Source organism: Lissotriton helveticus, chromosome 8 (assembly GCF_964261635.1).
Source record: "Lissotriton helveticus chromosome 8, aLisHel1.1, whole genome shotgun sequence".
Lineage (NCBI taxonomy): Eukaryota > Metazoa > Chordata > Amphibia > Caudata > Salamandridae > Lissotriton > Lissotriton helveticus.
This window is the reverse complement of record NC_136069.1, coordinates 78,666,764-78,679,344: the sequence shown is the minus strand read 5'-3', so window position 1 is coordinate 78,679,344 and position 12,581 is coordinate 78,666,764. Positions and strand designations below refer to the sequence as shown.

The 12,581-nt window shown below is 46.8% G+C and overlaps 1 protein-coding gene across 3 annotated transcripts in view; it reads left to right on the top strand.

Moving 5' to 3' along the window:
• Nucleotides 1-12,581, top strand: part of GRAMD1C (GRAM domain containing 1C) — a 1,372,139-nt gene that overhangs the window by 926,947 nt on the left and 432,611 nt on the right. For all 3 annotated transcript variants that reach the window (XM_078656659.1, XM_078656660.1, XM_078656661.1), the window contains exon 10: nt 5,392-5,535. In XM_078656659.1, the coding sequence (XP_078512785.1) occupies nt 5,392-5,535 (144 nt within the window). The remainder of the gene's footprint in view (nt 1-5,391; nt 5,536-12,581) is intronic.

Sequence of the window (12,581 nt, the reverse complement as noted above, 5' to 3'; positions counted from 1 at the left end):
TTATACTGAACTGAAAGGTCTATTGATCCTCTTTCTGTTTGTCTTTCTACTGTACTTTTATTAATTTTGACCCTTGTCCTGCAGAGCTCTGCTTTGGTAACTCTCAAGGGTTATCTTTCTGCTCTTTTGCGGCTGCCAGACCAACCGTCTCTCTTTAAATCTCCTATTGCAAATAGATTTCTAAAAGGGCTGGTTCACTTGTTTCCACCCACGCCCTTTATTATACCACAATGGGATCTTAATTTGGTCCTCACCAATTTGATGTGCGCGCCTTTGGAGCCTTTTCACAATTGTCCCCTCTGGCTGTTGACCATCAAAACAGCCTTCTTAGTATCGATTACTTCGGGCCGGAGGGTGAGGGAGTAACAGGCGTTATCCAGCTTGCCTCCTTATTTTATGTCCTTTCAGTACAAGGTGGTGCTTCGCACCAGGGGATCTTTTCTACAAAAGGTTGTGACCCCATTCCATCTGGGTCAGTCCATCACTTTGCCCACCTTCTTTGCTCCCCCACATCCTTCTAAGGAAGAGGAGCGTCTGCACCGACTGCACCCAAAAGAGTATTGTCGTTCTACCTTGACCACACAAGAGAGTTCTAGTTGGATGACCAACTCTTTGTGGAGTATGTGGGAGCAAAGAAGGGAAAGGCAATGCAGAAAAGAACCATCTCTCGCTGGGTTGTTCTCTGCATTCAAATCTGTTACGCCTTGGCGAAGAAGCAGCCCCCTGAGGGATTACGAGCCCATTCCATCAGGGAAAAGGCTGCGACTACGGCTTTGGCATGGGCAGTCCCAGTTCAAGACATCTGTCAGGCAGCGACGTGGGTATCATTGCACATGTTCGCGAAACATTATTCCCTTGACGGTCAAGTGCTCAGGGACCAGCATTTTACCTGCTCAGTCCTGCAAGACTTTTTAGCCTAGACCATGAGTCCGCAACCCACCACCGGATTGCTATGGCTTGGGTATGTGATTTAAAGATAAGCAATCAGCAGCTAGAAGTCTCTATTAGACGAAAAAGTTACTTACCTTCGGTAACGCATTATCTGGTAGAAACTCTAGCTGCAGATTGCTTACAGCCCTACCCATGCCTCCCCACTTTGCGGACTGATGTAGATCTAGGGTTACTCCCCTTTCAGGGCCCTAGTTTTGCACACGTTTTTGTGAGTTACTTCGTGGCTCTGCGCTTCTGGCGTAGAAAAACAAAAAGTACTGACTTCCACGGGCCTGGGTTGCGCACATGTAGGCACTGCAATGGTATAACCGATGCTACCGCGGCATCGACGACACGCAAAGCCGAATGGGTCCACCCAACGTTGCGCACAAGGGGTATTACTCAGCAAAAGTTCTCCAGATCCAGGCTGATGCCTGGGAAATTCAAAGGTAAGGAATCTGCAGCTAGATAGTCTCTACCAGATAATGCATTACTGAAGGTAAGTAACTTGTTCCTCATTTCACCACAACCACATGCGTTGTTCAGTACATGGGGGAGGGGGAGAAAGAGGGCTACCAATATGAGCGGGCCTTGAGTTGTCCCTTCAATCCGTATCCCATTTACCACTCACATGCCACGATTCTCTTGGCTATCCACCCCTAGACCTCCCATCGAAGGGTTCCATTCTTTGTGGGGTTTTAAGTCCCATCGGCCCCCCCAACTTGCGGTTCATTCTCATTTGCAGTCTCATTGCTATCATCTTGCATCTGTATGGGGTGCTCCCAGAGGGTGTCGCTTTGGAATCCTGGACTCTTCACTCCCCCCATCCCCCTCCCCCCCCCCCCCCCCCCCCATGCGTGACATCCTGTCTCCAAAGTCCTTCTGAGGGTCTGGTTTGTGACTTCCACAACATGGCTAGTCTCCTTTTGGCCAATATCAAGGCCAGGTCTATAAATTTGTTACCCACTTATTTCTAAGGGGGTTTAGGGAACCGTCCCATCAGACAAACTTCTATTGTAGGCTCAAGTGTGCGCCCCACCGCTGCAGTTATCTGTGATAGGACCTCATCCCTGAAGGGGCAAAGTCTTGCACAATCGCAGGTCATATGTGTAAAGTTTGCACCGTTCTGCGTGCATCTTGGACATTTACGTGGTCCACCCAAACCCCCCTCCACCCCCCATATGTCACCTGTATCCTGTGTTGAGTCATGTATGCCATGTGCACGTAGTTAAACTGGATCGATTTCAGCTTGGTATTGCGTGAAACCCCTTTATGGGAGGCCAGAGATCTATGCCATTCTGAATAAGTTTGCTCCTTACTCAATCAATCAATCACGACATTTGTAGAGCGCACTACTCACCCGTAGGGTCTCAAGGCGCTGGGGGTGCCGTTACTGCTCGAACAGCCAGGTCTTGAGCTTCTTCCTGAAGGAAAGGTGGTCTTGGGTCAGGCGCAGGTCGGTCGGGAGGGAGTTCCAGGTCTTGGCGGCCAGGTAGGAGAAGGACCGTCCTCCTGTTGTCGCTCTTCGGATGCGGGGGACGGCGGCGAGGGCGTGGCTGGTTGATCTGAGGTGGCGCTTGGGAGCGTAGAAGTTGATACGGTTGTTGAGGTAGATCGGGCCTTGGTCGTGTAGGGCTTTGTGTGCGTGGGTGAGGAAACGGAAGGTGATTCTTTTGTTGACGGGGAGCCAGTGCAGGTCTCTCAGATGTCCGGAGATGTGGCTGTTTCTTGGGATGTCGAGGATGAGTCTGGCTGAGGCGTTCTGGATCCGCTGGAGTCTCTTCTGGAGCTTGGCGGTGGTTCCGGCGTAGAGGGCGTTGCCGTAGTCCAGTCGGCTGGTGACGAGGGCCTGGGTGACAGTTTTCCTGGTCTCGGTGGGGATCCACCAGAAGATCTTCCGTAGCATGCGCAGGATGTTGAAGCACGACGAGGAGACGGCGTTGACTTGTCTGGTCATGGAGAGGGAGGAGTCCAGGATGAAGCCCAGGTTGCGTGCGTGGTCCGTCGGTTTGGGTGCGGTGCCCAGGGCGGGGGGCCACCAGGAGTCGTCCCAGGCGGAGGGCGAGGAGCCCAGGATGAGGACCTCCGTCTTGTCTGAGTTCAGTTTCAGGCGGCTGGTCGACATCCACTCGGCTACATCTCTCATCCCTTCGTGCAGGTTGGCTCTGGCGGCGGCGGGGTCGTTGGTCAGGGAGAAGATCAGTTGGGTGTCGTCGGCGTAGGAGATTATGTTGAGGTTGTGCTGGCGTGCGATGGCCGCGAGGGGGCTCATGTAGACGTTGAAGAGGGTGGGACTCAACGAGGATCCTTGAGGGACGCCGCAGATGACTTCGGTGGCCTCTGACTTGTACGGTGGTAGGCGGACTCTCTGTGTTCTTCCGTCGAGGAAGGAGGTGATCCATTCCAGGGCCATCTCCCAATATCTCCGTAGCTTCTGTAAGGGATCAAGTGTGGCCTCTATCAATGATCTATTAGTGACCCATGTCTATGGTGACCGAGTCAAAAACTGCAAAAAATATCAACTCTACCCTTCAACCCCTCCTCTGAGGAAAGGGCGACCAGAGACAAATGATACCCTAACCCGTCTCAACTTAGGAACAGTGACTGTTCAATTAAGGATAATGAGAACATCCATAGAAATGAACAGAGCCTCAGCCTACTGGTGTTTCTTCTGAAGAATGTAGGCCAGGTGAAAACAAGACTGAGAGAAGCGTTGTTGGGGAGCAGATAGTGCCAAGGCATGGGAGAGTTAGGTTTTCAATGAATAGCCAACTTCCAGTCCTCTCCATCCACTTTAATCACTTGTTCCGTATGAGAACTAACCCTGGCGGTGAACTCCGCTATGTTCACGGAGTTTGCTGCACTCCACGCTCCGCGGAGCACGCAGAGTTCACAAAAACTCCGCTCTAAGGAGCGGAATTTTTTCCTTGCTCACGCCTGTCAATGTCCAGTTAACGAGCCAAGAAAATAAACCTCACTGCAACATTTTTCCTTGCTCGCGCTCACCAAGGTGTAGTTGGTGAGCAAAATCAAACTCCTGGCGAGATTTCTCAACGCCGTTGGTCGGATTTCTCAATGTGAGTGCTCGCAACTGGTCGCGACCACTCCAACTGAGAAACCTTCCGTTCACGTTGAGAAAGCTGCCACTCGAGTAGAAAATCTACTCGAGCAGCATAAAGGTAGCTGTGCCCTCTTGCGCTGCACATGGTCCCATTCACGATAATTTTACAGCGCAGGACAAACACCTGGCACTCAAAATTACCACATACGGCACAACCCTAACACACTTGGCCACTCGCCGAACTCCGCGTAGCATGGCAAAGTGTTTTTGTCACTTTACCTAGTAACTCCGCTCACGCCTAATGAGAACCCAAAGCGAGCCAAAAAGATGCTATTACAGGAAAGGGCGCTTGAGAGCAGGACCTTTTGAAAAGGATTCCCTTCCAGTAAAAAAACAATCAAGAGGTCAGCTTAAGTGCTTGCAAATTAATGGCCAAAATATTTAGAGTGCCTTCTGTACCGTGCCATTCAGAAAATAGCCTAATGTAATTCATGACAGATGATTCATCCTTTTTATCAATAGGATTGGAGGGAGGGTCATCCTTGATTGTGATGGGCTTGCACTTACTTAACTGCTTAGATAGGTTACTCTTAGCCTAAAGCGTGAGGGATAAAATATTTTGTTGGTTCCCAGTTCTCACCTGAGCAAGACACTGAATCATCATCATCATTATCCAGCCTGCCTGGCTAACCCTCAGTATAGGTCATGGGAAAAGGATCTTGAAGGAAATGACCACTGCATTAACTGGTTCTTTAATCATCTGCCTCAGGAGATCAGAGTCTAGAGTCACTGGATCTAGGCCCACAGTCAGGAAAGGCAAAAGCAGTGGGTAGGAACAATAGCAGGATTCAAAGGACCAGAAACAGATCCAGCTGCAAAAGGGACACTCTCCTTTCTGTTTTATTTGAAACCTTTAGGCTGATCACCCTAGGGGCAGGCTTGTGAACTACTTGTGTACAATGTCTTGGAGTGATGCCACTCAGAGGTGTTATCCGGGCTTCATGGAAAGAAAATACATAAGAGGGGAATGTTTGTTAAACTGAAAGTGACAAGATCCCTGTCCTTGTGGGTGGGTCATGTTCCTAGATTAGGACTGTTATTAGAAAGAGGGCAAAGCGATGATGTGGAACCTCTTGAAAACAATGATTAGAATTTGATCTTAAAAAGGCTTCAACACATTTAATGGAGAACACCTCTTTGCACTACAGAAACTCAAGTACAGAGGTAGAAATATTTCAGATCATATGGAATGTTGGGAGAAAATTGTATCTGATTGATGATTACTTAATGATGATATTGAAGAAGCAAATGAAGATTGAATGTCTGCTCAACTTTTTGTGCGTCTGTATGTTACACATGAGCTCCCCAGCTGATTGTTTTCTGTTCTCTCGTTCACTTAGGTGATGAGTCGTTCCATGGAGATAATCTAGAAGGGAGGCTCTACCTAAATCGCCTTTTCCACATCAGTGCAGAAAGGATGTTCGAGCTCTTGTTCACTAGCTCTCGTTTCATGCAGAAATTCCTGAAATCGCGAAAAGTCCTTGGTAAGGCAACTTCTTTATTTTGATCAAACAATATTTTTGAAGGAATTTATATTAATATCTTACCTCCACTACTTTAACTGACCAATAATTTGATTTTGACAGTAGATTTACTTCTTGAACTCCAGTTTTGTTAGCAAGCATGATTTCAAGTACATGTTTATCAGATTTTTGATACTCAAATGTATGGGCTTTTTTGGACCTCAAAGAGTTGTGGTGGAATGTTCCTGACCAAGCTCCCCCTTTCTGCTCCTGCAGAAGGTCTCCCTGCTTCTACTGTTAACTTTTGTGTGCCTGACTGCCTTATTGCCTGTATTGCTGTTTTCTGTCGTGCGTGTTCTGCTCACTTTATTGTATAGTGTCCTGTATTATGAACTTGATTTGCATGTTAGTAGTATTTTTGCCCGTTTTGCTTTCCCACCTGTTTGAGTATGCGTCCATCCTTACCGGATCTACTCAATATGGGCCATTATGTGGGCCTGCCAAGGCAAGCCTTTTCACGCTTGGACCACGTCCAGCGGTGGGAAACCTGGTCCTCCCGCCTATTGAAGATACTCCTTCATCGAGCTCTGAGCCGTAGACTCCAGACTCCACAAACCAACTGCTGCGGCTCCTCACTCGGGTCGATAGTAGGTCCACCACCATCAGAGGCACCCTTGCCTACAGACCCCCAGGACCTCGCCCCAGTTTCTGCTGTGCAATTACCGAATTCATCGCACCGCTCGCCATCAACTCCAAACATTACATCTTCCTTGGTGACCTCAATTTTCATATCATTGATCTCAGCGATGCCAACACCACCAACCTCCTCAAGAGAATGAACAAAATCGGCCTCACCCAGCTGGTCAACACACAACGCAGGACATGTACTCTACCCTATCTTAACGGACAGCAACAGAATCATGTACAGTCATGTCACCTGGACAGACCACGCCATCATCCACTTAAGCATCTCGGGAACTCCCAGCACTACTCCTAACCCGTCCAGCACCTCACACCATACGTGGTACAAAGTCTTGGAGAACCAATGGATCGACTCCCTCAACACCTCCCGCCTACACCTCAACCAGCCTAGACCAGACTATCGAGAACTTCTACACCTGGATCACTGACTGCATTGACAGTCGCCCCTGTTAAACACACCAACCTCAAGAGGTCCTTCAAGCAAGCTAGCCGGCATACCATGAATCTAAGAACCATGAAATGCAACCTCCAGCACCTCACACCATACGTGGTACAAAGTCTCGGAAAACCAATGGACCGACTCCCTCAACACCTCCGCCTACACCCCAACCAGCCTAGAACAGACTATCGAGAACTTCTACACCTGGATCACTGACTGCGTTGACAGTCGCCCCGTTAAACCCACCAAAGTCAAGAGGTCCTTCAAGCAAGCTAGCCGGCACACCATGATTCTAAGAACCATGATATGCAACTGCAAACTATTCGAAAGAAAATGTCCCACTAACAAGGAGCACACAGACTAAGCCACATTCAATACATCCCTGAACCAATGCCACCAACTCCTGAAAGAGACAAAAAGTAGCACCCTTGATGACCGCATCAAAGCAAGTTCCAACCACAGCAAAGAACTCTTCAACATTGTCAGAGTTCTGCAGTCCCTCAGCAACAGAAAATATCATCACCCCATCCAAGGAAGTGTGCGACAGCCAGGCAAACGTCTTCCACAGCAAGATCTCCACCATCTACAGAAACTTCAAACCCCAATAAACAACCACCAACATCCTCTGCTTTCTTTCCCCCATGAATGAAAAACATGACATGCTGCTCACCACCTGGGACCAGCTGCCCACACTAGACACCACAGCCCTCAAAAACTCTGTCCACTCAGGAGTGCCCTTGGTCCCCTGTCCCTGCCACATCTTCAATCTCAGGAGCAAGACGATCAGCAACAAGCTCACCATCATCTTATACACATCCATAACCACGGCCACCTTCCCTGAAGAATGGAAACCCACAGAAGTCAAATTCCTAATCAAGAAACAATCTGCTAACCCCAACAAACTCAAGAACTACCGCCCTATCTCTCGGATGCCTTTTCCACCAAAGTCCTTGAGAAGGCCATCAACCTCCAACTCACAGAACAACTGGAGAACAGCAATCTTCTGGACACCTTTCAGTCTGGGTTCCACATCAAACACAGCCCCAAAACTTCCCTGATCACAGTCACAGACAACATTAGAATTATCCATGACCTGGGAAAATCTGCGGCCCTGGTCTCCTCCATCTCTCTGCAACATTTGTCACAATAGCACATAACACCCTCAGTAAAACACACACTGAAATGGATCGCCTCCTTTCTCACCAGAAGAAACCAGAGATCCTGCCTACCTCCCTCTACCTTGGAACCCAAAAACACCATCTGGGGCGTCCCTCAAGTTCCAGCCCTACACTGTTCAACACCTACATGACTCCCTTGGCCAGCATAATCAGAACACATGGACTAAACATACCTATGCTGACGATACTCAGCTGATCCTTTTACTATGAGACGACCCATCTGCCACGCTGACCAACTCTGCAGGTGGATGACGAGGATCACCAACTGGATGACTGGCAATTGCCCAAGGCTCAACACTGACAAGACAGAAGTGCTGATCTTGTGGAACAACTCCTCCCCGTGGAGTGACGCCTGCTGGCCTCCTGAAGGAGGACCCTCACCCACTCCAAACTACCACGCCCGCAACCTTGGCATCATCCTGGACAGTAAGCTCACCATGAAGACATATCAACGCAGTCTCGCCCTTTGCATACTCTGTAGGATCTTCAAGTGGCTCCCCATAGACACCATACGGACTGTTAACTAAGCCCTTGTCACCAGCCAGCTGGACAACGGCAACACACTCTACATAGGAATCATCTCCTACCTTCTCAAGAGACTACAGACCATACAGAATTCATCAACCAGACTCCTCCTAGACCACCCCAAGCAGGCCTTCGCCACCCCTCACCTGAAAAAGCTCCACTGGCTGCTGATTCAGAAGAGATGCCAGTTCAAGATATTGATCTACACCTTCAAAGCACTACACAACCAAGGAGCTGGAACTTCCACAAAACCCCCCAGAGACCTGCGCTTTGCCTCCCTCCTCCTCGCTCACCCCTCCATCCGCCACAGCAGCAACAGTAGAGTATGCTCCTCATACCTCGCTGCGAAGTCTTGGAACAACCTCCCACTTCAACTTCGGACCTCCTCCTCGTTGCTGGAATTCAGGACAAGACTGAAGAACTTGCTGTCCAACTGTACCCTGACCAGCAGCAGTGTTATCAACGCATAGATACCCTCATAGGTGAATAGCCGCTCTTTGCAAATCCTGATTGATTGACCTCATTGAGTAAGGTTGATGTATTTTAGAAACAATAGTGAACAGCGGTAAAAGCAATGGAAAATGTTGTTTTAGGTGATTAGTCATTCAGGTCATTAAACAGGAAAAGCAATAGATCCCAATTTCCTTATCTGTTCATAAAAAGTAGAATGTACAGCCTGCGTATACTGCACATAATGGCATACGGTATCCTCAAACGTAAATCTCCGGCCTGATTATGTATTCTCCGCAAACTAGGAAGAATGAACATCTCTTCCAAATTGCGATGTCTGTATTTATGGCTTGCATCAGTAATGCAGGTTTCAAACAATTGATAAGTTACTGACCGCTAAGTTAGGGTGGTAACTCATTCCCAAAAGGGAAGAAGTCCTATTTGAACTGCTTTTTCTCATTGAATTGGGATGGCAGCTTCGGGGGAGTAGACAGTGATCCGTTTCCTTTAAGGAAATCTGGCTGCTTGTTAAAAAACAATCCATTTTGAAATGCAAAAACAGGCATGCATAGTGGTCTGCTGTCCCTTGATGGCCACCATCTAGGACTTTGCTGCCTAAGGTACTAAGTCGCAAATTGTGACCTGCCTAATTAATATTCATTAGGCAGGTTGGTCTGCAAACTATTATGATCAGTACGTAGCTTGTTTCAAAATTATCATAATACATCTTGGCCATTGTTTATAATATAAGCATCAAATAGACAAACCACTGGTATGCTCAACACCTAAGAATACAGACAAATAATAATGACATTAAATGTGTGTTTTCAGTCGGGAACCTTTTACCTGTGTGTATCTGCTTTGTCTATGGTATTATGCCCATGGGTTGCTTTTGTTGAAACATTTGTAGCACTTTGTTTGTAAAAGAATAAAATGTATGTGTAGGAGGCTGGCTTATTATAAGGTGCTCACTTATGTACGTGTAGCACCCTGCATTAATCCGGACAACCCTTATGGTGATTTTAGTGGTCTTAGACAACCTTAGAAAGCTCTCTAATTGTTAGGTAGCTGTGGAGAGCAGCCTTCAGGCTTAGTCCAGGAGGAGTGTACAGCAGCTTGTTTCACCAGAACGTAATCTTATTGGTACAGAGTGAGTGAAAAAGAACCACACAGTTTATTTATAAAAATATGTATTTATTACTAACACAAACACATATCTCCTACCCGTAGATATACACAATGCACACATTACAGGCAGGTGGGACACTGCCTCTCATCCCCGCACAGTTCACCCCAATGCATCCTGGTAAATGCAGTACGCTTACTTTCAGAGTTGCTGTAGTCTTTCACCAAAGTTGGTGCAGGTAGTGCTGTTATCTCTAGACACGTGTTTCTGGGTTTAGCCCGTCAGCAGTAGAGAGCTTAAAGTATTAGGGAGCAGAACAATGTAATCAGAGGTTGCTGAATGGTTCCCAAGTCTTCACAGGTCACAGTAACTCTCCACAGGCGCCTCCCAGGAGAGCTAGTCAGCTCAAGGGAGCCTTTTGAACACAGGAGAGGGGGGGGGAGGGAGCACACTGCCTCTCATCCCAGCACAGTTCACCCCATTGCATCCTGGTAAATGCAGTACGCTTACTTTCAAAGTTGCTGTAGTCTTTCACCAAAGTTGGTGCAGGTAGTGCTGTTATCTCTAGACACACGTTTCTGGGTTTAGCCAGTCATCAGCAGAGAGCAAAAAGTATTAAGGAGAAGAAAAAAGTCATCAGGGGTTGCTGTTGCCTATTTAAAGTACTCCTGTGAGTCATTGAGCTGACAAGCTTGTGGATGAAGCACCTGCGCACCAGTGAGAGGTACCGGACTTGATATAATGTTTGGCAACCTACTCAGCAAACCCCAAAATACAAGACTGTATTCTCTACTGATGACGGTTAATAAACCAGAAACACGTGTCTAGAGATCAGCACTATCTGCGCCAACCTTGGCGAAATACTCGAAAATATCGGAGAGAGCAACAAGAGACCAGAATGCCAGGGGTGAACCTTGCCTGAGATGTCAGCGGTGTGCTCCCACATCCTGTTGTCTATTTCAAGTACTCCTGTGAGAGTCATGGAGCTGACGAGCTCATGGATGAAGCACTTGCGCGCCAGTGAGAGGTACCGGACCTGATATAATGTTTGGCAGCCTACTCAGCGAACCCCAAAATATAAGACTGTATTCTCTACTGATGACGGTTAATAAACCAGAAACCGGTGTCTAGAGATCAGCACTATCTGCGCCAACCTTAGCGAAATGCTCAAATATCTGAGCGAGCTTTAAGAGACTGCATTTCCTAGAATTCCAGGGGCGAACCTTGCCTGAGAGGTCAGTGGTGTGTTCCCACATCCTGTTGACAATGCACACAATACTTTGTAATAAAAACAGGTAAGCAGCACAAATACACAGTGGTCTCCAGGGGGAGACCAAGCCATATATTAAAATAATAGTTTGTGAACTACGACCCAAGTCAAGACTATACGAGGGGCCTCGCAAAGTACCTTATATACTACTCTACTGGAACCTAATGTTACCCGTGTTAAATTTGAAGACCTATTATGCCCTTAGAAAATAAAAAACCTTTGAACAAGTAAAAGCAGACTACAGGTGGGAGAAACAGCATGGCAATGATACACACAAATCAGGCACTGTGTCATACAATAATAGGTAAACGAAGCAGCTAAACAACCACTTACAGAATCTGAAAAGCTGTTGAGTCACGGAAGATACACTTAGTTTCTAGATTAGAAAAAGCCATACTAACTGGGGAGGAGTTATCAAAACGTGTGACCCAAAGTGGCTGCGTTAATGACTCTATAGAAAAACTGTCCTAGGCACAATAGGTAACCATCTTTAACAAAATGCACAAGGGAATTGTCAATCCCCAGGGAAGAGACGCAGCCAGCAAGATCCTCCATAGATGGCTCTGACTGACCAGTTACATAAAATGTTCAAAAGCAAATCAAATTTATAATGGAAGAGATGTGGCGATGTAGTCCAGATAAAACTCATCCTATGGGACTATCCAGACCTAAAATAATGTTAGTAAGAGACCTAACACGCTGTAGATCAGATCATGGACACCTGAACCCTCAGGGGTCCAGCTAGTCTTTTTTTTTTTTGGGATGGATACCTAAAATCAAATGGGGAAGTCAAGGAAATCAAGAGAGGCTACTGAATATCCTGTTGTATACCGCTAAGTAAATACCTCTAGCCAAAAGGGTAAATATTTTAGTACATATTGAATTCTATACTGTAACGCAAGAACTTTTGTGTTGGGGGAAAATTGTAACTCAAGGGCAAAACTCAGATTTTTCAAGTTTCTCCTCATAGATACCAAATACATGGAAATCAGAGATGGGTGTAATTTTAATATAAAATCTACTACTGCCTTTAAAGATTGCTTCTAAATAGTTGTCCCTAATCGGTCATCTAGGCATCAATACACAATCCTCGTGTTTTTTCCTACAACATCTGCATCAATTTCTCACAAGAATGTTTGCTTGCTTGATAACTTTATTTCGGTCAACGACCATAAAAGCACAGATAAAATATGTACATACAATAAAATACATAAATAATTTAGAACCAGCAGCTAAAACATTATTAAACAATCAGTTATCAGCAAAGAATGGCCAACGTTAAAATTAGTCACAATTAATCAGAATGGACCTTCTACGCCACATTCCGTACAAAAAGCGGGAGACCGAGCTCGAGAACGCAATGGCCGCCTTTTAGCT